The sequence below is a fragment of the Canis lupus genome, chromosome 16, assembly GCF_003254725.2.
Source record: "Canis lupus dingo isolate Sandy chromosome 16, ASM325472v2, whole genome shotgun sequence".
NCBI classification, from domain to species: Eukaryota; Metazoa; Chordata; class Mammalia; order Carnivora; family Canidae; genus Canis; species Canis lupus.
The window spans coordinates 22,311,386-22,338,781 of NC_064258.1; the positions used below are offsets into that span (position 1 = coordinate 22,311,386).

At 36.5% G+C, this 27,396-nt stretch overlaps 1 protein-coding gene across 10 annotated transcripts in view; it reads right to left on the reverse strand.

Moving 5' to 3' along the window:
• Positions 1 to 2,788: 2,788 nt before the first annotated feature.
• The window catches only part of PSD3 (pleckstrin and Sec7 domain containing 3), a 588,043-nt gene continuing 563,435 nt past the window's right edge, over positions 2,789 to 27,396 (reverse strand). For 8 of the 10 annotated variants that reach the window (XM_035699985.2, XM_035699986.2, XM_049095085.1 and 5 more), the window contains one exon: positions 2,789 to 11,717. In XM_035699985.2, coding sequence (XP_035555878.1) covers positions 11,502 to 11,717 — 216 coding nt within the window. In that variant the 3' untranslated portion in view covers positions 2,789 to 11,501. Of the gene's footprint in view, positions 11,718 to 15,992; positions 16,052 to 16,545; positions 16,700 to 27,396 lie in introns of all 10 variants that reach the window. The other 2 variants (XR_007402752.1, XM_035699987.2) reach the window with 2 other exon arrangements.

Sequence of the window (27,396 nt, forward strand, 5' to 3'; positions counted from 1 at the left end):
AATTTCCATATTCCAGATCAATTCATTCAGAATTTTGTGGGTGGCATCCAGGCATATGGAGCTATAAAGACTATTTTTACTGCCAGCTCCTCCCAAAGATACACAGAGATTCCTACTCCCGTGATGGAGTCATTGCTTCTCAAAACGGAGGCTGACAAGAAAGATACTGACTCTGATTTCTGTATATCAAGATAGAAGCTGTTGAGGTATTAAAATGCTAAATATCTGAAGAGATGGAACCTGATGCAGGCTTGTTCTCATCTGTAAAATGGGGGAAATAATAGTGCTATATCACAGAATTTCATAAAGATTGAATGAGAGGATCTATGCTAAGTAGCTGGCATAGTGCCAGGTGCTCGATAGATATTTTAAATAATAATATTATCTGTCATTGTTACTACAATCCAACTGCCCACCTGAGTTTTCTCTTATTTCTCAATATTACAACCTTCCACATGGGTGCCAGACCAAATCTGAACTACTCTATTGGCAAGTGATTTGTCTGTTGTGGCCAGCCTTGTGTGGAAAGCTCTTCCTTCTATTAAGTTCTTGTAGATTCCAATAATCAATCCTAGTTAAACCCCTTAGATTGCTATAGCACAATTCTCATTTCCCTTCCACATAAGATTCATTAACTTTTAAATCAGTATTCCTTAGTTCTGTCATGGATTAACCGTTCTCTGTTCGTATATGCTACATTTCTCATTACATTGTTCATGATTTTTGCCATCCTGACTGATAATTTTGCATACTCTCTGGTTTGTTTACATCTCAAGTCTCAAGACACTTTATCCTGGTGTAGTCTCATTAGTGTAGAGCATTAGTGTAGTGACTCACCTTCTTGTTTTAGAAATCATACTTATATCACACAAAGTATGCACCAGTGTCTTTGGTGGCTACATCACTGTTCGTTTTGAGCTTGCTGTGGATTAAAGCTGGAGAATTTCTTTCCTATGTGTTTGCTATACTATGCAACAGAAGGTCTTAGCTTGACCTTGTATGGTTGTTTTTTTTTTTTAATAACTGATATGTAAAATCTTACACACTTACACTTTAACACTTCACATTGTTAATTTGTCCCATTTCCCTGCCTCGTGAGATTTTTTTTTTTTGTATTTTGATTCTATCCTTTAGTAAAATCATTCTCTCCCAGCCTTTTGACATACACACTTTTAATAAACACATTTTTTTGTAGTTTTAGTCAAGTTATTAATTGAAATGTTGGACAGCTGGAGCCAAAAAGCAGGCTTTGCATAAGGACACTAGACATGCTCTTCTAGGTTGAGAGGTATCTTAGCACCATTCAAATGATTACACACCCACCAATTGTATTATATCGATTATTTCACTATTTTGCCCAGATATATTTATGACCACATTAAATTCTTTGTTATGGCTCATTTTGTCTACTACATTTTCTAATCTACTTAATCTTACAAAATAGGAAATATATAGTCTGAAATGATTTGTTCTTGAGAATCCATGCTGGCTTGTAGTAATTGTTGCATCCTTATGCTCTCTTAACTATGCCTAGAATTAATACCAAGCTCACTAGTCTACAGTATCCAGAATTTCTTTTCTGATATTAGAAAAAATATATGCCTATCTCTAATACTTACCATGGCTTATAATTTTTCAGTAAAAATTGCATGACTCAGCAGTCCCACGGTTAAATCTCACAGTACTGTGGAATAGAATTAATGTAGAGGTGAGACATTACTTAGAGTTGATAGTTCTTTCCTATCTTAATTTTCCCTGGGTTTTAGTTTCTTCTTATGAGTGTTTCATCTTTTAATATTAAATTCTGCAATAAATAGAATATGCTAAGACATATAAAACTCCTAATCCTGAACAGACAACTGGGCAATTAGGATTCATGTTTGTTTCTTTTCTAAATTGAGATATAATTGACATTATAACATTATATTAGTTTCAGGTGTACAGTAGGATTCAATATTTAAGAGGATTAATTTTTTTTAACAATAAATTTATTTTTTATTGGTGTTCAATTTACCAACATACAAAATAACACCCAGTGCTCATCCCGTCAAGTGCCCCCCTCAGTGTCCGTCACCCATTCAGCCCCACCCCCGCCCTCCTCCACCCCCTTCCATCACCCCTAGTTTGTTTCCCAGAGTTAGGAGTCTTTATGTTCTGTCTCCCTTTCTGATATTTCCCACACATTTCTTCTCCCTTCCCTTATATTCCCTTTCACTATTATTTATATTCCCCAAATGAATGAGAACATACAATGTTTGTCCTTCTCCGATTGACTTACTTCACTCAGCATACCTTCCAGTTCCATCCACGTTGAAGCAAATGGTGGGTATTTGTCATTTCTAATGGCTGAGTAATATTCCATTGTATACATAAACCACATCTTCTTTATCCATTCATCTTTCAATGGACACCGAGGCTCCTTCCACACTTTGGCTATTGTGGACATTGCTGCTATAAACATCGGGGTGCAAGTGTCCCAGCCTTCCATTGCATCTGAATCTTTGGGGTAAATCCCCAACAGTGCAATTTCTGGGTCGTAGGGCAGGTCTATTTTTAACTTAAGAGGATTCATGTTTGAGAGTCACACAGGGAATCTTAGTGGAAGCCAATGGGTGCCAAAGAGCCTATCTCCTCCATTTTCCCCACCCCAAGCTATTTATTTCTTTGAAATTTACACATAACAACAGTTTTCATCTCTGCCAGACAGCACTTTCATTCATTTATCAGCTATCTTGCTTCAAAAAGCCCAAATCCCCAAACATAAAACATCTTCTCAAATATTCAGAAGTTAGGTGATTAGGGTGGAGTTTTATTTTTTCATTTTTCAAATCAACAGATCTTAGTTTTAGTATTAAGTTTGGTTATGAGAACACAGATGTATATACTAGGCACCATAAAGCAGTGACCAACATTTGCATTTTAGCACAATAATGAACTCTCCAGTCCTTACTTTGATAAAAAATGTTAGGAGTATGGGAATGCAAAATGAATTTTTGAAATTGCTTCAAAACTTCTTTCTCTGCTCAAAGTCTGCTAATGAAGACAGTAGGCCCCCTAAGTCTCATCAACATCTTTGTGCAAACACGGGTTTTGACCGATGTTAATGGAGGTGAGAGCTAACGATTTGACTTTCTTAACATCTTAATCAATTATCCTGGCCACTGTGGGGCTTTTTAATGCAGGATGGGGTGTGTTGTGTTTTGATTTTTAAAGGTATTATACAGTTGCTTAAATAAGCAAATAAAAATATTCCCCTAAATGATTGAAATTTGTTAATTTATTTCTTTCTAAAGTTTGTACATTTACATATATCATATACATATTTTAAATCTTTCACTATTTTGCATAATTTCTATTACATAAAAGCCACTTAAGTTCAATTGATTTTGTTGTTGTAAAACAACAAATTATCCCCAACTTATAAAAACACAGAACAATTATATTCATAAACATTTACACAATAGAGAAAAGTACTATATATATATCATAGCTTCTATACATATCAGGTGACACACTTGTCTACATGGTTAGGTTTACTTTAACATCAGTGAAATGGAGTAATATTTATATACAACTATTTTAATAAAAAATAAAGCAATTGTAAAATGTAAACTTAATTTTCAAAATAGTCTCTGAATGCTTTAACAATATCCGCATAAGTTACTGTTCCATTAAAAAGATGACCACCATAAATGCCATAATTCTCTAGGAGATGGCATGTCTTCAGTCTGGTGGGTGATAATGAGGAACAGGTTTCCAGTACATAATTCAGTCCCACTAGCTTACCTAAGTCTGCTAATGCTGACAGTCTGGCCACTGAAAAGGATTAGGCTGCTATTTTGTCACTAATTACTTTCACAATTTGCAGGGAGATATGGCACCAGTACTGCAATGAAACTGCAATGATTGGTGGAGAAAACTTTGAAGGTAAATGAAAGTTCCACACTGCCAATTAGTTTGAGTCACAGAAAACATAATCCAGTTACTAGGTTGGACAAGTTAAAAGCTTGTTCTATATTACAGGATACATATTACTACCCTCCTGCCTGTCCTACAGTAATCAAGGCTGACAGTATTGGTTCTCCACTCGTATAAATTTCTGTTCTAGAAATGGGCTCCTAAAACCTGAGGTAGAAGAGAATGGAGGGAGGCATTTAGGCCTTTACCCAACAGCTCTCATCTAAACTGAGCAGAAATGCTAAGCAATAAGCACTGAGCAGAAATGCTAAGCAATAAACTTAGTGTTCCCTGACCCTTCCCACAGAACTGAAACATTATCCATTTCCAGAAATCTGGGTGCAAAGGCAAAATATGTGGTCTTGGTGTCAGTCAGAAAATTTTTAAAATACCTTTGTCATATGCCACCTCCAGTGACTCAGTCACTCTCAGAGTTGATATCTTACCTCAGCAGGGTCTACTCATTACAACAGCTGGATTCCTAAAGCCAGGGAAACAACATTGAAATCCAGGATGTGCCTGCTGCTCAGTAGAAGCCCAAGTGGAGTGGAAGGCCAGAAGAGAAGCTCCTCTTTGCAGAGAGAATACATTGTCATCCTCTGTAGTGCCCCAGTATTCAGGGGTCAGAGCAAGGAGCCTCAGACCTACAGTACTGTCCTTAACCGAGCTTTCTGAATAGGACTCTCTTGGGAGTGTCTAAAGTCTTATCTATGCAAGCTCACAGGGAAATGGTAAGTGAAACTCCAAATTTCTCTCCATTAACCAAGATTTTCAGGAATTGAAGTGAAGGTGTTTATGACATTATTAGTGAGAGTTTAGTTCTTAACCCTGCAAAGGGAAATATATTTTAGCTAAGTTTCTTTTCATCTCCATCTTTACTGTCATTGTTGATAGAAAAGTGCTTAACTGTTCAGCATAACTTCAATCTGAGCTTTCTCAACAGTATGGCTGAAAAGCGAATGTGGACAATTCATATTAATGCTCCTATGGTAAGCGCTTTTTTGCTTCTCTATTTGTGTTCCTTTCTCAAAGGAATGATCTCCAGGGCAAGCAGCAGTGCCACCCTGGAAAACAGTGAACATCAGCCTTCTGGAATGTCCCCATGGTACTGCAAGATGTTGGAGACTGGCTGCTTATGAATGATAAGAAAGCTTTCAATTTGGTGGATGTGATATATATGTATTCATATATTTGTTAAAAATCCGATGCTTCTCAAAGTCAGACTCTAGAGCTCAAACTCCTCCCTAGCCCTTAGAAAATATTCCTGTGATGCAGTTTCCACCCACTTCGTTCAACATTTTTACACCCTGGCCTTTTGTGTTTTAAAGTTTGTATAACTTAAAACATCCACTATGTATACATGTGTGCAAGTGTATGTACACATGTGGGAGGCCTACATGTGTAAGACTTTCCCCTTACACATGTCCCTAAGGGGACAGTTAACTGGTTCTGAATCTCTCAGGAGCAGAGGACTGACCACATGTATGTCTACCTTAAATGGAAGGCAACCAGCTCACATACTTCCCCCTCAAGCCCTCTGATTTCAATTTGGTCTAATTAGTCTCATTCGTATAGCTTAAAAAAGTATCCTGATGGCATTAAAAATCAGTGTGCATATATACTCTCTATACAGTGGATATTATTATCCATGCCAAATGGTTACTTGGCTTTATAACATACATGGCTTTATATGAAAAGTCCAAACATTTCAAATGATTAAGGCCCAAAATGAAACTTTATTTTTGCTACTCCTTTTATGTATACTTTCTGAATCAAATGGATTTTTTTGCAAATCACTATAATTTTTAGAAAGAAACACACTCTTGCAGAACAAAGATCCTTCTGGTTAGTCACAGAGCCAGTTTACTGCATGTCAAAAACAAATTAGGAAATATGATATATTTGCAAAAATAGTTTGAAACTGTAGTTTAATAAAAAAAAAACCCTCCAATGTAACTACCAACACACTACTGTAGACTGGAGCCAAAGATTGGTCTTCCACTCTACAACTCCAATTCTCTGAATCAGATACAAAGAATAGGAGACAGTATTTTTAAAAATATACTGCACTCAACCACTCACTCAGACATACTCAGTTGCTGCTTTAAATACACCAAACATGCTGGTTAATATACATTTAATCTCTAATTATATATTTACACACTGTAAGATAAGCAGTAAGCTCAAACAACTAAGGCCAGTGGCTCTTCTTTGGGGAGAGGCAGGAAGAGACCTAAATATAAAAATATTAAATTAAGTTTTAACCTGGTCCACAGCCTGCCCTAAAATTCTTTTACTTGTGACACTAGATGCTAATTTGTACAACTGCAAACCTAGAATATAGTACCTGATCTTGGGAAACCCTGATATACTTTAACATTGTAATATTTCTTAAAATTAAAGAGGGTAAAGAGGCGGTGCTAGAAGAGTGGCTTGATCTACTGTAAAATAGACACAGGCACAAAAATGATATGGTGGGCACTTATTTAATTCTTCTGAAAGCTCTATTTTTCTGGACTAATTACAACAATAAAGAACATGTGCTTTAAAGCATCACAATTTGTAATAAGCCCAAAACTGCCAGTTTGAGTTTATGGTTAAGCGCCCAGAATACTGAAGTTGTTAAGACTGCATAGGATGTCTGTTTTTTCCCCTCTTTCCATGTATCTAAAATTACAATGAGCTACCCCCTTAGTGTTGTACACAGTACACTGAAATAGTTTCACAAAGTTAGTTCAGAGTCATTTTGCCCTGGTGATTCAAAGATCAAAGATGGAATTTTCTAACATAAAATCTTATTAAAAATCTAATCAAAATATTTTAATTTAAGTTTAATAAAACAGTACCACTATATATATTCTCAATAACTGCATTATATAATCAATCCTATGAGGTTTTTACTTGCTTTTCATATCACACTGGTTATTAAAGATAAAAATAAATTTGATATACATATACCATATACTGATATACAGTCTACACAATGATACATATACATACGTACAACTATAAATAACCACAATACAACATTGGCAGGTGACAGAAAGCATTTTTTTGATGTCTGACACACTATCGATATGAATATTCTCCAAAATCCTGCACTACTACAGATACACACATAAATTACAAAGAACAAGCCAAGGAGATTTAAGGAAACTGTATATACAATTACTTAACTTGCAATATTTTCTTGCTGTTGCATTCAAGTCAACAAACTATCATGCAGATTCAAGTATTTACTGACATTCTGTCTATGAAAATATTCTCTTTGCATGCAATGGGCGTTATTATCCTAAGCAGAATGATGCCCACTCGGGATTTGGATACTATAGGTACAAAAGGAGAATGGCAATGGCTTTGGACTTTAGTCCCCCTTTTATCAGTGAGACATTGAAAAGGATTCTGAGAGGAGAAGCAATGACCAAGCACTTCCCTATCATTTGTTGGGATTATTTTATGGTGAACTACTGACCTTTAAAGTCTTGTAGGTGACTTGACAGTACAGGATGTCAAAGGCTAATGGAGATATCTGTTGACCCAAGGAGAAGGCAGACGAATGGCCTGAACTGGCCTGGGAGAAGAGACAGCCAGAAAGCTTTGGCGCAAGGTAGCTGCAGAGGGCTCATCATACAGCTGCAGTCACAAAGCTGACTGATCTCTTTTTGTCAGAGCAAATTAGATGCTGAGAAAAGCAGATGCTATTTAAATCCAAAGTCACACTATTATTCATTAACTAAACTCTACTTTAACAAGTCCTTGGATGCCACTTTGGTTCTTTGTTTAACAGTGTTAATGTTACAATTGGAAAAAATTGTCATTTGAAAAGTGAAGAGATTGTTCACCGCTGAAATTAGGTAAGGTAGCTACCAATGTGCTGAAAACTTGACTAGGTCCATAAGTGCTAAAGTACAGAAATTTGGATCTATAAGGCTGAGAAACTCCCTGTGAATTCAAAATCCAATGACAACTAACTGTACTCAAGAAAGTCTGGCTAGTAAGAAATAGAGAAACTTCTGAAAAGTTCAATATTCTTCCCATTGTCTATGATTAGGGATAAAGACAGAGAAGAGGTTTAGCTCATACCAAATCAGGCCCTTCCTTACCTAAGAACAGATTTTCAAGCTTTTTACATCAGAAGGAGTAATAGGACAGGAACAGCAGAAAACTCTCCTTCACTTCAGGTTGTATAAATTATTATCTAGCCTCAGAAGTTCTGTGGTTTGGCCACAGGGTAAAATACAAACTCAAGAAACCACCTGTAGCTTGGCCTTGGAAAGCCAGCCAATTTTTCTCTTTCAGAATTAATTCTCTCTTATCACTCCTGACTAGGACATTGTCCTATCTTCTGAATTAGTATAACAGAGAAGTCTAGAAGGTCTCACACAATTGCTTTCTACCATCTTTACCTAGGATCAATTGGAACTACAGTTTTACCAGTGGACTCTCCCACATATTGGTTTTACTTGAGATTAATTAAAAACATGGAAGTATTGCTTGGTTGAAGTAGGTGTTGCTAAAAGTACCAAAGTGTTTCTAAAAAGTGCACTTTAAATAAGGGCTATAAGCCTGGCAAAAAAAAAAAAAAAGGACTCTGTATGCTAGTGATTAAGTTTGATTGCTATCAAGAGATTTCTGACACCTGTAAAAGTCAACATGCAAGGTGGGGGAACAAAGCCCGAAAACTCTCAAAGATTTTATACATTAGCCACGGTCAATTATGCAACAAGACTATCACCAAGGTGTTTTGATGACTATCAAGATTTTCTGTACAAAAAATATTAAGTGTATTTATATGAAGGAGAATAATAATTTACCACACGGAGAGAAATCCCAAGGCTCCTGGTGCTGAGATATGGATGAGGAGTGGGAATGGGAAGAAGGAAAGGAGAAGAAGAGGTCCCTGTACTGTGAACTAGGTAGCAGGCTTGGAATAGCTGTGAAAGGAAATGTCTTCAATTTCTTCTGACTAGATATCATTGTAAAAAAAATTATCACAAAGGAAAATGTGGTTGGCTATTGGCAAAACTCTTAGAATCTAGTCAAATCAGGGACCACTTCCTCCTATTGAATAAACTCTTGGCCTGCTAGGTGCACTGACAGCAAATAGGGCAGAAGTATTCTCAACCCATCCCCTGCAGATGGGCAACATCATGCCAGGGCAATCTGGGATCCTGGCTCACAGAAAAACCTTTTGCAGTTGTTTTTAAAGAGGAACTATGCAAGCATAGTATATGGCAGCTTCAAAGTGTCCTTCTCATCCATTTATCTATTAGCATATCCTACAGAAGTTCCTGTAGGCTAACAGTAGTAAGTCATATAATAGGAATAATGCTATAGTGCTGCTGATGCTAACTGAGCATTTCAGAACTACTCTAAATGTCAGAAACACTGTAGCAAGGTACCATTTCATGTCTATTATATACTGTAAGTAAAATACACAGAGACATTCTATATACACAGACACAGTCACACTATGGACAAACACATTCAAGCCAATCAGGGATGTTTATTTTTCTTTAGTTATTGAAGCTCAGAGATTATATAGTCTAGGTATTTTTCTGCTTGGTATGAGTTAAGTATCTAGGCAGAAAACAAATAGGTTAATTATTCAGATTTGAGGAAGAGAGATGATTCCCTCATGGAAATCTCGGATTTGGTCAGAAGCTACAAAAATGAATCAGGTACACAGGGCTATATTGGGAACTACCTTGTTTTTTGGGTTTGAAACATAAATTAGTCATTGCCTTCATGTAAACAAGATAGAGGGTTAGAGTGAACTTTTCAAGGTGTGGCAAAATACTTATCACAAAGCAAGCAGCTACAACCTTAGCATGGGGTTTCTCTTTTCTGGGCACTAGCAAATATGGGCATTTATATAGGTAAAGGAAGTAAATGTTAATAAATAATCTTGTGATTAAATGCTGGTACATCAGAACAATACAGCACTAGAAACCACCATGGTTTAATAGCAGGTTTTCTCTAATTTACCAGAACCATGCTATTCATGCAGAGTCCCTGATTCTTTGGTCATAGTACCTTTAACTAATAAACTGAGCACAACTAGAGCAAATATGTATGGGAGAGAAGAGTATTCAAAGTGATTCTATTATCTCTGAAGTCATGAAGATTATAGCTTTAACTATCACAAAGTATCAAGGTTTCAAAATCAGAAAGTTCTAACTAATAGAAGGCTCAATTTTCACTTTTTCTACCTCTACAGGAGAATGTGATGTTTATTATCCTAAATTGCAAAGGGACCATCACTGGAAAAAACTCATGACTGTAAGGTTAATAAAATTTGAGTAGATAGAAAATAATGATTTAAAATAAAGTACTTGTTCTCAGGAGAAAGTTCAGTAGTAGCAGACTGAATTGGCTATCAAAAAGACTGAGATAAGAATAAACTAAGTAACCTTGCTTATGTAGCCAGTAGATTCCAGTTTTCCAATCACAATTCATTCAATTTATTACTTTCAGATTTATTTTAAAGAATCAATATTCATTGCATTGCTGAACAACTGCAGCTACTTTTTCCTGTCTTACTTTGTTTTGATTTAAAAAAGAACAAAAGGAGTTCTGTTTTCAACATTATTTTGTTAGGAAGACTCCAATATTTTACAATCAGGAGATAACACCATGCCTAAAATAACCTAATTCCTGAATGGCAGAGTATTGACGATAGAGATGATTCTGGATTCCTAGTCTAGACCCTGGGAATGAGGTAACGATTTCCTGCACACCAATCGCAAGCCTACTGCTACAGCTCCCCAAGAGTCAATTATTGCCACTACCCTTTAGGAAACAAAATGAACTTGGTGTCGTCTTTCCACAACCTTCAATGGCGAAAGATTTCACTTTCTCTTTCCTTCTTTGGCTGAAATGAAATCAATACTTCAAGGAAGCTAATGCACTTCTTAAGTTCTCCAGTCCTCTGATCTTCACACCTCCTATCCCTGCTTCCAGCAGAGTCAGAACTCAACAGTAAGTGTGAAGATGTATGCACATCTGCATCACAGTGGGACATCTTGATTCCCAGAATTTTAATTCTTAACTGAATTTCTGTGAGTGCTCAATTTCACCTCAGTGACTGAGCAAGATTTCACATATAAAGGCTTATATTAACTCTGGCTAGAATTTGCTAAACTACCAAGTTTGTCCAGTTAAATGTTCCACAAGGAATTTAATTTTTTAACCTTAAAAAAAAGTGTAATAGCTGATTTGAGAATACATAAAACAACTGAGCAGAGTGCAAACAAGAAAAAAACCAAAGGAAAAGTGACACATAATCATTCTGAAATCATGATCCCCTTCCCCTCATGAAAAAGGTGCATTAGTCATCAAGTAGCAAAAAAAATCATCAAAGCCAAGAAATCAAGAGCAAAGAGACAATCAGTACAGAAACTAACAAAGCTATGCAATAGAAAAGGTTACTAATGCACCATTTAGTCACAGACTGTTTAAAAAGATATTCACGGGTTTACCAGAAAGATCTTGAAAAACTCTATTTTGCTCCATGACCAGTACTTCCTGGTCACAGATGGATTCTAAGTAACTTTTTGCTTAATGCTTGGTGTTTCAGGTCGGTGATCTTTCCTCTCTGACACGTTACGCTTGACCTTGGCTGTAACTGGAGATGAATCTGGGTTCAGCGAAGGACTTGAATGTGACTTCTTCAATCCTACAGCCTCACTTTCATTGTTACTCAGGAGCTCCTTGCCTCCTTCTTTTAGAATGCTGACATAAATTTCATAACGGGTTTTCTGGAGGGAAAATCAGAGAAGAATGGTAGTCAGTACATTGTTCATAATGCATGGAGGAATCATGCTTCCTCAACATTAAGGCTCAAGAATGGTACATGCTGGAGGAGCTATCACCTCTGGTTGTGGGCAATCAGATGGCCCCTATTGCGCCGTCACTCGAGCTTCCCTCACATGACCTAGGCCCTCATCTGAACCTAGTTTGGATATGGTTGTTTACTTCTTTCCTACTCTCCATACTTCTACAAAGAATCTATGGTGAATTTACTTTCCAGTCCCCTACAAGACCACAACACTTTCTAGAAGCTGCTCTGGGTTTCCCAACATCACTTTCTGTTAGAATTATCAATTTCTCAGAGTATTATGGTTTCTTATAAAACTTCATATAATATTTTGATAGTTTTCTCATACTACAAAATTTTTTTCATCATCAACTATTTCTTGAATATTATGTTTAAGCAGCCATTTGATTCTCCTATCTCCATGTATGTTTACCTAAAAATACCTGGAAAAAAAAAACACTGCAGAGATTTTTTTTCTCTAACTGTAATTGGTGCTTTTGTTTTTATCTAGGTCACTACAGAACTATATAGTATACTATATATGATATATATATATATAAAAAGAGAAAGAGATCTTGCAAATTACAGATGGGTCCCAGGTTCTTGATTTGATAGATTCTAGTCAAAAGAAGCCTTTCACCATACTGCTTTGACACACGAAGCATTTATAGAAAACCTAAAGAGTTTTATTTCTAAACAAAATGACATGTCGGTTATAAGTTATCACAACAGAGGCAAGCAAATTCCGTTATGACTATAAGTCTCTTAAGGGTTTTCCTAGTCAGATTGAGATTTTGTATATCTTAGTTTAAAGTTAATAATTATGAAGTTGACGCTACTGGAAGTTACTTTTTTAGGTAGTTTTGTTCAAAAGTGGGAAAAAGTTGCTAGTAATTAAGCTTGCTCTGAGTTTGGTATCTATGTGGAGATGCCAAGCTTTGCTTGATGATGATAATGGCATATATAGGCAGTACTCATCATATGCTAACTTCAAGTCACTAGTACAATAATCATGTATGTAATTGGTACATTATTATCCCTGTTTTACAGTAAAGCAGACAGAGGCATACTCTCTAGAAGTCCAAAGTCAAAGTTTGCAAAGACGCTAGGGTTTAAACTTAGGAAATCTGACTCCAGAACCCATTGTCTAAGATATAGTTCCTCCCTGGATATGAAAATATATACATGTATATTTTAGGATGACCACTCTGACAGTTGTTGGTAATTTAGTCAATCAAAACGGATTCTCAATCCCCTATGCTACTCCTATATTCCTCCCACTATAAAGATTCCTCTCACTGTAAAACATGAATGCTTTCCCAGCCCCTCTTGCAGCTAAGATGGGTCATGTGATAGTCTTGCCAATAAAATGTAAGGAGAAATGTATTGGGGAGCTTCTGGGAAGGTGATTTTACTTTCTGATAAGGGGGCCAGGCTTTAGAGGAGAAACTACAGGTGCAAGGCCCCCTTTCATTCTTATTTCTTCCTCAACTTAGATATGATTGCTTAAACTGCACCCCATGACATAGGGCAGCAGGCACGAAGACTAAAGGACCAGATGCTAGCTTGAGGAAAACTGGAAAGACAGAAAGAACTCAGGTTCTTGAAGATAAAATCAGTTGGATCCAAATCTAAGATTCTCTATTATCTCTGAATATCTTGTAAAGTATGAATAATAAATATTTTTAGCGTTTAAGCCACTGTTCATCAGGCATTGTCAAATGCAGCTGAAAGCATTATTAACTGATATACATTCCAATTTTAATAAAGTAACAAAGTAAAAGAATAAAATACTAAGCTTATCTCAGAAAGTTGTAAAAGGGCTTAATAAGGGCATTTGCTAATAAAAAATGTTATCAGTATTACCCATCAGTCAAATCAGGGGACTGAACTAAACAATATCCAAAGGGCATACTAGTTCTAAAGTCTTATTTATTATGAAAGTTTATTATTTTAATCTATCTCTACACTGCTTTGGTGGCAAGATAAAAGTGCAGGAAGAACTACTCCCAATATGAACATCCTTTAGTAAAATGATCTAAAGGCAGTTTAAAAAGAGATTTGGAAAACCAGCAGAAGGCATACTATTTATGAAGCTGGGGCATTTATACAATAAAACGAGTATGAAAGATGAATTTTTGAGATGACTTAAAGGGGACAAAAGGAGAGAAGGTAATAGGGCCAATTTTCTAGTAGTCTTTGAAGAAACTGATACCACTGGGAAAATTCAACTAAAAAACACATAAAGGGAAAACCATTTCAAACATTAATTCTACAGCTTTAGCTATAAAGCTATTGTCTCAAATAAATTACATCAGTGTGTCAGTCAACAAACAAAAGGAATAGCACAGAAGAGTAGGAGCATGAGTCATCAGATGAAAAGAAAAGGCAAAGCAAAGGATGAAAGGGGACTAGAAAATGAAGTGTTCAGTTGTTGTTAAGAGAAATAAAGAAAAAGAAACTGATGGGTCTTTATAAACTTCCAAATAGCTTTACTCTGTGTGTGTGTGTTAAAAAGGTTTACAGAGACAGAGACTACCAAACCCACTGATGCAGACTTGCCTTTCAGCCTTCTCTAAAATCAAACCAAATGCATACTGAAAATATTTTAGGGCGTCTTTAATCTTAGAATTATTCAGCGGGTAGAGTTTCCTCATATTCTTCTGAGATTACAGATTCATCTGAATATGTAAATCTCTATCTATCTAAAGGCTTGCGGCTAAGGAAAATGATGTGGGAGAGTTTATTTCCTTTCTTCCTTTCTTTCAGAGAAGATGTGATTCTTATCTCTTTTTCTAAGACCAACTTTAAGTTTGAAGTTAAAGCTGGGGAGAGAGGAAGATGGAGGAGTAGGAAGATCCTGCACTCACCCCCTCTCAAAAACATGAAGGGTACAAATACGTGTAGTGCAACTCACTCTGAGAAAGAGCTGAAAACTATTATGACTCTTCACAAGATAGGGAGAAAAAACCAAATTGAGAAGGGCAGGAAGGGCAGAGATATGGTCAGGAACTAAATCCCTGACATAGGGACCCACAAGGGGCAGAACTATTTATTACAGGTGTGGAGGTCCCCCTTGAGAATTGTGGGATTTAGCCCCTACATTACACCCTCCCCCTGGAGGTGGGAAGATGAATGCCTATGACATTTGACTTTGAAAATCAAGTGAATCTTAACTCTGGGAGAGCCAGAAATGGAGACTCCACTCTTAAAGGGCCTGTGTGCAATATCACTCACTCTAAGCACAAAAGCAGCAGTATGAAAATACTTGAGCTATCCACAAAGGACACTGATTGAATAATTTTAGGGCATGTGCTGGAGGTGCAGGGATCTAGCAGAACTTTTGCTGGGAATGGAAGTGTGGGCAAGTGCCATTTTTATTGCCCTCCTTTAGCCTAGCAGGCTTGGTTGGCCGATGTCAGTTCTGACATTCTCCATCTATCTTGCTAGCCTTTTGCCTCACCCTCCCCAATCTTTCTGTCCTGGCAGGTGCTCCTCCAAAATAGCTCCCTACCATCCCTGCAACACCTGGCAGGCAGCATCAACCAGGACCTGTGCCCTTCCAAAGCAACTACTGGCCCATGGAGGGGGATCAGGCCTGCTCACCAGAACTGCTGCAATAGTTACTTGAGTCTTGCAGCCAGCCACAATGGATGCTAGTCCCACCTCCAGTACACCTGTAAGCCACACCAGGCTGCAAAGCCAGCCATAAGAGAGGCTATCCCCACCCACCAGCATGCCTGTAGCAGCTGCAGCTGGACCTCTTAGCCAGTCCTACACACCAGTACATCTGCAGTAGTGATGACTACATTACAGCCAGCCTGGCAAGGGGCTAGCTCTATCTATGAGCACTCCTGAAGTGGTGTGGCCTGCCTAATCACAACAGGAAAGCACAGGCAGCCCACACAGGGGACACCCCTAGAGTGCCTGGTTCTGGTCATCAGGGAGAGTTGCTGATTCCCACAAGATACCTTCATTTTTTAAATTTATTTTTTATTGGTGTTCAATTTGCCAACATATAGAATAACACCCCACAAGATACCTTCTATATAAGGCCACTACTTTTAAGACCAGGAAACATAGCTAACCTACCTAATACATAGAAACAAACACAGAGAGTTAGACAAAATAAAGAGACAGAGGAATATGCTCCAAATGAAAGAACAAGGCAAAACCTTAGAAAAAGAACTAAACAATATGAAGAAAAGCAATCTACCTGATAAAGATGATCATCAGACTTGGGAGAAGAGTGGATGAACTCAGTGAGATCCTCAACTAAGAGACAGAAAATATTAAAAAGAAACAAATCAGGCTGAAGGGTACATAACAGAAATGAAAAATACCCCACAGGGAATAAACAGCAGGTTAGAAGATACAGAATGTATCAGAGATCTGGAAGATAAGGTAACGGAAATAATCCAAACTGGACAGCAAAAAGAAAAAAGTTTAAAGTAAAATGAGGATAGGTTAAAGGATCTCTGGGATAACATCAAAAGTACTAATCTTCCCATTATAGGAGCCCCAGAAAGAAAAGAGATAAAGGGGTAGAAAACTTATTTGAAGAAATAGCTGAATAATTCTCTACTCTCGGGAAGGAAACAGACATCCAAGTCCAGGAAGAAGAAAGAGCTCTAAACATGAACCAAAAGAGGTCCGCATCAAGACACACAATAATTAAAATGCCAAAAACTAAAGATAAAAAGGGATCTTAACAATAACAAGAGAAAAGCAACTAGTTACATATAAGGGAACACCCACATGACTCTCACCTGATTTTTCAGCAGAAACTTTGTGGGCCAAGTTGGCTAGCAATATGAGTAAAGGTTATCATGTCTAGTTTAAATCATGATTCCATTCCTGGGGCTAGGTATACTGATCCCCTCAAAGAAAATCACAGGTCTGCTAGCATGATGGTAGAGGTTGCTAGGGAAGCAGAAAAAAGTGCGCAATACTATACAAGCTTGTTTGACCAACATTGATCATTTGAACACGATCATCAAGTTTTCAGTCTCTAAACTGGTACCTCAGATAGTTTAAAATCAATTTACAAATATACTCCCTGTTGATTCACTGCTTGCCTTGCACACTAGCTTTAACTTAACTTAAAAATGTTTATTTTTAATTAATGTATAGCTGACATACAATATTAGTTTCAGGTGTACAACACAGTAATTTGATATTTATATTTGTTATGAAATACTCACCATGATATAAGTATTGTTAACATCTGTCACCATACAAAGTTATATAATCTTACTGAGTATATTCCCTCTGTTGTACTTTACATCTCAGTAACTTATTATTTTATAACTACGGTTTGTGCCTCTTAGTCTCCTTCACTTATTTGACCCATCCCTGTACTCCCTTACCCATCAGGCAACCACTGGTTTCACTGTTATTTATGATTCTTTTTTGTTTTGTTTTGTTTGTTCGTTTTGCTTCTTAAATTTGACATAAAAATGATGATGTCTTTGACTTCTTTTACTTAACATAATACCCTCTAGGTCCATCTATGTTGTTACAAATAGCAAGATCTCAATCTTTTTTATGACTGAATGATATTCCACTATGTGTGTGTATATATACACACACACTAAATCTTCTTTATCAGTGGGCACTTAGGTTGCCTCCACACCTTGGCTATTTTGTGTGTGTGTGTGTGTATACACACACACACACACAGAATAGTGTATATATACACACACACTAAATCTTCTTTATCAGTGGGCACTTAGGTTGCTTCCGCACCTTGGCTATTATAAATAATGCTCCGATAAACATATAGGTGCATATATCTTTCAAATTAGTCCTTTTGTTTTCTTAGGAAACATACTGTTTTCCATAATGGCTATACCAGTTTTCATCCCGGAAGGGTTCCCTTCTATCTACATCTCCACCAATACCTGTTATTTCTTGTCTTTGATATTAGCTATTCTAACTGATGTGAAGGTAATACCTGTGGTATCTATTTGCATTTCCCTGATGAGTAATGACGTTGAAAAAAAATTTGTTTTTTCATTATCTGTTGGCCATGCGTATATCTTCTTTGGAAAAATGTGTATTCAAGTCCTTTGACCAATATTTAACTGAACTGATTTTTTGTTTGTTTTATTTTTGGCGTTAAGTTGTATGTGTTCTTTATCTATTTTGGACACTAACCCCTTATTGGATATAACATTTGCAAATATCTTCTCCCATTCAATAGGTTTTCTTTTCATTTTATTGATAATTTCCTTTGCTGTGCAAAAACTTTTTATTCTGGTGCAGTTATTTTTGCTGTTATTTCCCTTGCTGAGGGAAAAGGACGGTCTTTTCTCCAATGTATATTCTTGCCTCCTTTGTTGAAGATTAATCAATCATGTTATTTTGGGTTTATTTATGGGCTCCCTATTCTGTTCATTGATCTATGTGTCTATTTTGTCTATGTGTCTATACACTGATGTATGTGCCAGTACCACATGTTTTGATTACTCTAGCTTTGTTAGTATATCTTAAAATCTGGGATTATGATACCTCCAAGCTTTATTCTTTCTCAAGATTGCTTTGGCCATTTGGGGTCTTTGCGGGTACCATATAAATTTTAGTATTATTTATTCTAGTTCTGTGAAAAATGTTATTGGTATTCTTAGAGGGAATTCATTGTATCTGTAGATTGATTGCATTGGGCAATACAGACTTTGTAATAATTCTTTAACAATTAATTCTTTCAATCCATAAATATTCCATATTCTTTTGTGCCATTTAATTTTTTCATGTGTGTCTTATAGCTTTCAGAGTACAGACCTTTCTTTTCCTTGGTTAAATTTATTCTTAGGTATTTTATTTTAGTCTTTTTGATGCAATTACAAATGGGAGTTGTTTTTGTTTTTGTTTTTTTTTTAAGATTTTATTTATTTATTCATGAGAGACCAGAGAGAGGCAGAGACATAGGCAGAAAGAGAAGCAGGGCTCCATGCAGGGAGCCTGATGTGGGACTCGATCCCGGAACTCCAGAATCACGCCCTGAGCTGGAGGCTCATTCAACTGCTGAGCCACCCAGGTGAGTTTTTAAAAGATTTTTTCTCTTTCTGCTAGTTTGTTATTAGTGTATAGAAACACAATGGATCTTTTGTACATTAGTTTTGTATCCTGCAACTTTACTAAATTCATTTATTGGATCCAGTACTGTTTTGGTGGAGTCTTTAGGGTTTTCTATATATGACAGTATCATGTCATCTGCAAATAGTGACAGTTTCATTCCTTTTCTAACCAACTTAGATGCCTTTTGTTTCTTTTCCTTGTCTGCTTGCTGTAGCTAGAACTACTAATACTGTGTATAATGAATATGGCAAGACTGAGAATCCTTGTTTTGCTCCTGATCTTAGAGGAAAAGCTTTCAGCTTCTCACCATTGAATACCATGTCTGTTGTGTGTTTGTCATAAATGGCATTTATTAAGTTGAGCTATGTTTCCTACACATCCATTTTGTTGGAAGTTCTAATAATGAATGGATGTTAAAATAAGTTCACTTGAGCATGTCATCTTTGCTCAAAATTCTCCAATGGTTTCTCATCCTTAGAAATCTTTCCCAACCTCAAATCCTTAAAATGGCCTAGAAATAGCAATGCCTACTCTTAATACTGTTCACTGATTTATTTTTCTCCTTAGTACTTCTATCAGGCTTAAATTTTACTTAGAAAAATCCTGTTTCTCTTTCTCCTGCCAATCCTAGAATATAATTACATGAGCTTAAGGACTTGGCTTTTGCACAGAGAATACAGAGAACACATAGAATACATTGAATAAATGTTGAATGTTTGAATGAAAGTGGGAACAAATATGAAAAAATAAAATTTCTCAATACACCTTCACATATTTTCAACTCTCAATATGGAAAATACTAGAAAAATTAAAATAACATGTATATAAAGGATGAATAGATGCCTGATGAATTCCTAAGTCAGTAACTCCTGGGGACACACATAACTCTTCAGCGTTTTACCATTCCTATGTTTTCCAGAAAAACACGAAGGGCTGAACCTGTGGATCAGTAATGAGACTCATGACCCTCTACTCATCAAAGACTTGTTTATATTCTTCCCATGTCCACATCTACTTGAGTATGGTCATCATGATGACATGCAGGGCAAACCCTGCATGGTGCAATGACAGGCAGGCTGCTATGCTTAAAACAGAGGGTCTGTTGGGGTGCCTGAGTGGCTCACTCAGTTAAGTGTCCAACTTGATTTTGGCTCAGGTCATGTTCTCATGGTTGTGGGACTGAGTTGTGTTAGGCTCGAGCTGAACATGAAGTCTGCCTGAGATTTTCTTTCTCTCCCCCTGCCCTTCCCCACCAGTTTGACCACACGCACACTCTCTCTGAAAAGAAATAAATAAAATTTAAGAATTAAATTTTCTCAGTTTTCTCTTTCTCCCTCTATGCTGAGAAAGATAAGTAGTTTATATCATATTTTTATGGTAACTAAAACAGACATATTTCTGAGCATCTCATATAACAGTAAATGAAGACCCACTTTGAGCTTAAAAATAAATTGAGAAGTGGGACCACTGTAAACAGACTATGGTGGCTCTTTTTCTGATAGTTACTAGACACTGTTTTGACATGAAGAGCAGCTTCTACATTTACCTTCTAACAAAAGCAGCCATTATAAAGATCCAAGGATTATTTTTCAATGGTTATTTATATCTGAATTCCCTTGCTTGATCATCTACATGTAACTTATATCACATTTACTCTTGGGTAAATACCTCAATACTGACTGAAGAAACTAGACTCCCTGGGTCTGAGAGTAATAGCCTTGTCAATATTAATAATCATCTGTTGATAGTAAACAAATAATAATAGTTTTTAAATATTTTTATATTATTTATATTATATTTTTTATATTAAAATTTTATACCTTTGCTGTGACAATAATGTTCATAGCCAGATGGTAAAAAAAGGAAGAAGAAACAGCAAAAAATTGAATGTTTTAGTTAATATAATTTCATGCCACAAAGTAATCACTATGTAAGAATTAACATGGTCCCTCTAGGGCAAGTAAAAAATGAGATAGAATATAAAAAAATGAGTGAAAAGCAATGAAAAGACTGGTGGCAATGAAAAGACTAGTCTTGGGGTCAGGTGGCCTGCTGTTGACACTGCCACTGTAAGTGTGGAATTTGTCTATTTTCATAAATTGTTATTTACTCTTTGTTATGTAGTTCTTTCAGAGATATTTCTTTCATTAAGGAAGGCATAGAAAGGGATGCCTGGGTGGTTCAGTGATTAAGCATCTGCCTTTGGCTCAGGGCATGATCCTGGGGTCCTAGGATGGGTCTGGGATTGAGTCCCACATCAGGCTTCCGGCTTCTCTCTCTTCCTATGTCTCTGCCTTTCTTTCTCTCTCCCTCTCTCTCTCTGTGTCTCATGAATAAATAAATAAAAATCTTAAAAAAAAAAAAGAAAGGCAAAAAAAAAAAAAAAGAAAGGCAAAGAAAATTTGAGAATAAGATGTACCTCAGGGACAATTTGCTGCCTTTGGCCAAAGTTATATTTTTTATTTTATTTATTTATTTTTTATTTAAAATTTTTTTTATTTTTTTATTTTTTAAAGCTGTAAACTAGGCTTTATTCATTTTGGCCAAAGTTATTAAAAATTTTGTCTTAGTCTCTGCTGATTCATTCTCAGATCAATTCTAGAAAATCTGGTGGTTGTATGTTTAGCTTTCTTTCTCAGGAATTCAACAGTGTGAATAGATTTCTAGCAGTGTAACTGCAAAACCTTAGTATACTATCAAAACAATTTGAGATGGGATTTTACCAAATCCAAGTATAATAGCTACTCTCTTACAGAAGAACTTCTAAATTTTTTTTTTTTGGTGATTTTATCCATTCAGGAAGCTCTCTTCTTTAATCTCCTTCTTAAGATTTGCTATTTTCATGAAGCCTTCTGTGACCACCAAGAGCTAAAGACAATTCAAATGATTAATGCCTTCTTTCTCTACTAAAATAAAATTTTCTTCTGTCTGTAACCTCTTGACTACATTTTTGTTTTGCTATATTTGTTTATTAAAAAGTTGGTCTTTAATTACCTATAACAATGCTTCTCAATATGTAGAATATCCCTTTCACTAGCAGCAATGCCTACTGGGGAGGAATGGAAAACACTATGTCTAAGAGGCAAGCAAGCTGTTGCTTAGGTTGAAAAAAGAAAGAAAAACAAAAACAGAAAAAGAAACAAACAACCAAACTATTGATATAATTTGAAAAGAATGTACATGCATCTGATTGAACAGCTTATTTTCTCTTGAACCCTGCATACCATTTATTTCATTTAAAGGTAGACTATATCCTTTTGATTTCTGATACATGAATACAATAGTAATAACCAGAATGAAAATAACACTGTGCTGGCAATTTTAATTTGGTACTGCCATTTGTATTCAGACCTCATTGCTTTAGCAATCAAATCCTGAATACATTTCCTCCTGACATTTGCCTTTCTCATGCAGGTAGGGTAAAAGGTCATTCCAAAATGAAGGAAGGAAACCAATAATGTCATATACACGACAAAACACTTTTGCTCTTAGATTTCTACACTGGGAAACAAACTAAAAAATAAAAACATGCAAACAATAGAGGAAGGAACTCTTCAAGTAACTGCTTATTCAAATAAAGACTGTTCATCTCCATTTTGCGTTGTATGGAATGATGGCAGAATTGATTTGCAGAGACTTTATTCTTAACAAGCTGGCTCATCCACCATTACCTGCTAACTTAAGAAAGCAATTACATTCAAAGCAGCTTTCTGGAAGTTCTTATCTGAAAGCTATGCTAAAACTTACATTTTTAAAAAGAAATTTTTCCTTTATGTGACTCTCATATTAGGCCTCAGCATGCAGTGGTAATGCACTGCCTAAAAATAGCAAATATACACCTTTCAATCTGTATAGTCTGCATTTGTGGCTTTCTGGGAAAATCTGAGGAAATGTGAATTCCACTTTTTTTATTTCACCTCTTGGCTGGCTCTCTCTTTTTAAAAGATTTTATTTATTTATTCATGAGAGACACAGAAAGAGAGAGAGGCAGAGACACAGGCAGAGGGAGAAGCAGGCTCCATGCAGGGAGCCCGATGTGGTACTCAATCTCGGGTCTCCAGGATCATGCCCTGGGCCAAAGGCAGGTGCTAAACTGCTGAGCCACCCAGGGATCCCCCTCCTCCCCCAAGAACTTTGTGGCTTCTATTTGAAAAACTTTAAAACAAAAAGCTTGCTTCTGTATAATAATGTAAGCAGAAGGGATCAAAAAGTTCTACTATATACAGGAAGGACTGGATTTGTTTTTTTTTTTTTTTTTTAAATTTTTATTTATTTATGATAGTCACAGAGAGAGAGAGAGAGAGAGAGGCAGAGACACAGGCAGAGGGAGAAGCAGGCTCCATGCACTGGGAGCCCGATGTGGGATTCGATCCTGGGTTCCAGGATCGCGCCCTAGGCCAAAGGCAGGCGCCAAACCGCTGCGCCACCCAGGGATCCCGAAGGACTGGATTTGTAGAGAGCTTTTCTGTCTCCATTCTTTTGCCCTTGGCCCTCCCAGCCCAGATATTCCTATGGCATTCTGTCTTTGCCAGGTGGGAACTCAGCCCTCCTCCACTGCACCTAGAAAGCTCTTCCACTGGCCCATTAGAGAGCAAGGGGAGATGAATGGTTATCAGTGGATCCATTCCACCTCCTGGTCCAGCTACTGCTCTCCTCAGGGCCTGCCTGGCTGCCAACACAAAGCACGCAGGTCACCTGCAGTGCTTTTTACCTTTGTAGGACAACATCTCCATCTTTGTGGAAAAGGAAAAGGCTTGGATTTTTAAAAATATTTTTAATTCATTTATTCACGAGAGACACACAGAGAGAGGCAGAGACACAGGCAGAGAGGAAGCAGGCTTCCCATGGGAAGCCTGATGTGGGGCTCGATCCCCATACCCCAGGATCACAGCCTGAGCCAAAGGTAGATGCTCAACCACTGAGCCACTCAGGCACTCCAAGGCTTGGATTGTTAAAGAATAGTCCTGATTCCTGCTAAGAAATAATTTTTAAAACACTGTTACCTCTCTCAATCATTTACTTTCTCTTGCTTTCAAAACCCTTTCTAAGCACCCAGTCTTTATTAGTGTACAGATTTCTATCTCTTTTAAAAAATTAAAGTCAAAATTCTTAAAGTCCACAAAGCTCACTTAGAAAATAGTACACATTTTGTTTTCTTGGTGGAAAGTTCAAGAAAGGAATTGTTTAGTTCCAAACCCACCCTGGGGCATTTGTACAGAGAACTGCCATCCACAAGGCTTCTGGCTCTGGGAGCTCTAGCTACACCTATTCTCAATGGACCCACACAGTTTGGCCTTGTGTGAGGGTTTTGAAGCAGCCAAGTATAAAGTTAAATATAAAAGAAAGTTCAAAAAAAAAAAAAGAAAGTTCATTCTGGATTAATGGTATTAAAGTTTGCTGTTAAAAAAATGGAAAATATATTGTCCTTTGAAACACAGGGATACAAAGTCAAGTTTTACATACCCAAGTTAAGTAATGTGAGCTAGAGAAATGCTATTTATCTGGACAAATGACTAAATTTAACTCTTATGGAATAAAAGTTTGTCTCTTACTAAATTTTTCCTTATGGAACTCACATCTAAAACATCTAAAACAAAATTTTAGTTTTTATGACAACATTTTTATAAAAACTCTTAGTCTCTTGGTTTATATCTTGGTAATACTTCTGATTATATTGTAATTCCCTAAAGTCATATCCCTTAGCAGCACATTCCCAAAGTCCTCACTATAGCTTGTCACAAATTCACAGTTCCACAAAGCCCAATGCCAGTCATAAGGACCCAAAGTCAGTCTTTCCAAGAAATTTTTAAAAGGTCGGATTTGAGGAGGCTTTGAAAAACCTTGGCTTTAAACTACCTTCCCCACTAATCTTCCATGATATTTCATTCCTGAGATTTATTAATTGCTTTTGAGCTAAAAGCATTTTTACACTTTCTGTATTCTCAGTTCAAATGTCCCTTTAAGAGAAGTACCATAAGCTACTATCTGTCCAATTTTTTGAGCCTGTCTTGGTAAAGCAACTTCCCAACAGTGGAGTAAGAACACCAAGCAACCCAACCATGGCTAAGTCCCTTGCTCTCTCCAGGTCTCAAGTTCCACATAGGGCACTGAAGGGAAATGGAAAACCAGCCATGCTTTACTTATTTCACAATTTTGCCAAAAGCCAGACCCGGTCAGGGAAGAAACCTGCTGTGAAAACACCTTGCACATTCCTTGGTGTGTGTGAGCTACACCTCAAGGAGGAACACAAGTAGACAAATTATTGAGTACTCCTAAAAGAAGTCTATGACACGAACAGAACCAATTTCTAGTCTTCCAAAGAATGTTGGCTGAAAGGTCTTACAGAAAACATCTTTTGCTTTGCATATGGTTTTATTCCCTAATATTTCCAGAAAATTTTTTTAAAAGTTTACATTTTCATTATAAGTCTTTTGAGTAATTTTAAACCAGATACATCTAAAGAATCTCAATAGCCTGTTACAGCACCCCACCCCAAAGCCTCTTCATCTCAGATTAGATACTGAAGTTTTTAAAAGTCTTATATCAAAAACATATAGATACTTCTAGAATAAATAGGAAAAAAGTCTAATGTAGTTAGAGATAAAGTATTCTGGGTGAAAATAAAAAAGCAAAACCAATATACACACCACCTTTTCATTGTTCTGATTTGGCAGGTTAATCCAAGGGAAGGATTCAGCACCAGCAGTTAACAAACAGATGAGACAGGGAGGGTCATTTAACAAAAAGTCTACAGGAACCAGAAAGGAGGTGATTCACATTGTTTGCATAAGAACTTTCTTTGTAAGGGAAATGTATTTCGTTTTTTCCTATCTCAAAAGTTACTGATATGAAAAAGGACACAAGGCTACAGGCAACATCATTCACACCAGGTGAGCCTCCTGTTTATTGTATTTCTAACCAGAAGTAATAATCAAAATATTAAACTACTGCTACAGTGCTAAATCAGAATGAAAACCACTTGCAAACCATTGTAAAGCTTTACAGATGTCTGATAACTGCCTATCAGCTCACTTACCACTTCTTAAATTAGCCATTAAATCTACCCAGGCCTGTTATCAGACCTCCAAGTCCCTGACTGACTTTTAAGCAGATTTAATGGTTTTATACATGTATTAGTCAATACAGCAGCCGCTACCCTCAGGTAGCTAAAGTTCATGTGAAATGTGGCCAGTCTGCATTGACATATGGTGTAAGTGGAAAATAATTACTAATTCTCAAGATTTAGTAAGAAAAAAAGAATGTAAAATATCTTAATATTTTATATTGATTACATGTTAAAATGATAATGTATTTTGGATATATTGTGTTAAATTTATAAGTCTTATTACAATAAGTTCTACGTGTAATTTAATTTTTAAATGTAGCTACTAGAGAATTTAAGATTACATAAGTGATTTGCATTATATCTCTATTGGATAGTACTGGTCTAGATCTCCTGACATCCCTAAATCAAAATATCTTTTTTTTTTAAAGATTTAATTTTTTTTAAAGTAACCTCTACACCGAACATGGGGCTTAAACTCACAACCCCAAGATCAAGAGCTGTATGCTCTATGGATTGAACTAGCTAAGTACTCCCACCAAATTGGAATATTCTTATTCTATGTTTAACACTCTTAGGGGGGTCTTCATGAGACAAACTAATAAACTAAGTGGTGGTAATACATCACTCTCTTCAAAAATACAGAGTTGTAAGGGACATTTAGCCCTTTGGGATCTTTGGGTTAGTTCACCCAATCCCATTTCATTTTTAATAGCTAGGAAACTGAGGCCCAGAGACAATAAATGTGTAACAAACACATCAAGGATAAGATTAAAACAGCCTCCTAACTCCCAGCCCAGTCCTTTTCCCAATTTTACTATTTTATCCCTGCATTTGCCCTTATCCTGCAGCTAATACCTTAACCCAAAGCAGTGACCCTCATGAGAGCAAATATTTCAGGAATAAGGAGGGATATAGGGACAATGAGTCATTTTAAGTCATATGGCTGGCTGTTTATTCTGTCTTCTCAGGTATGGTCTTAGCTCTTTTTGATCATCTACTTAAAATATGATTCAAAGGATCCTGTTGCTTAGCTTCTCCTTTTAAAAGCATATATCTTCACTTCCAGAGTAAACTTCTGAGCTTCTTAGCCTTCATTGTCATAAAAATGCAATTCCAAATGGCATGGCAAGAATGATGTCTCTATTATTAATCACCAATCTAAGTTCTCTAGCATTTGACATACAATAGTATCCCACTAAAAAAAATTCTTAAGTTTCCTTAACAATTCTATTAAGTTGCAATACAGCTTCTCAGATCCAGACATTATCAATACTTCTGTGATGTTTTCTGTACTATCATTAGATTCCAGTCTAGATTCAGTTGCTAATACTGAGACTTCTCTAAGTGAATGGAATTTCTCCCTTGCTTTCACAAGAGAGAAAAGGGTAATAACTGCTATCACTGTACCTTTATGATCAAAGCCATTATAAATTAATAGCATGATCATTTGCTTCAGAGGTGGATTTGCCTTGTG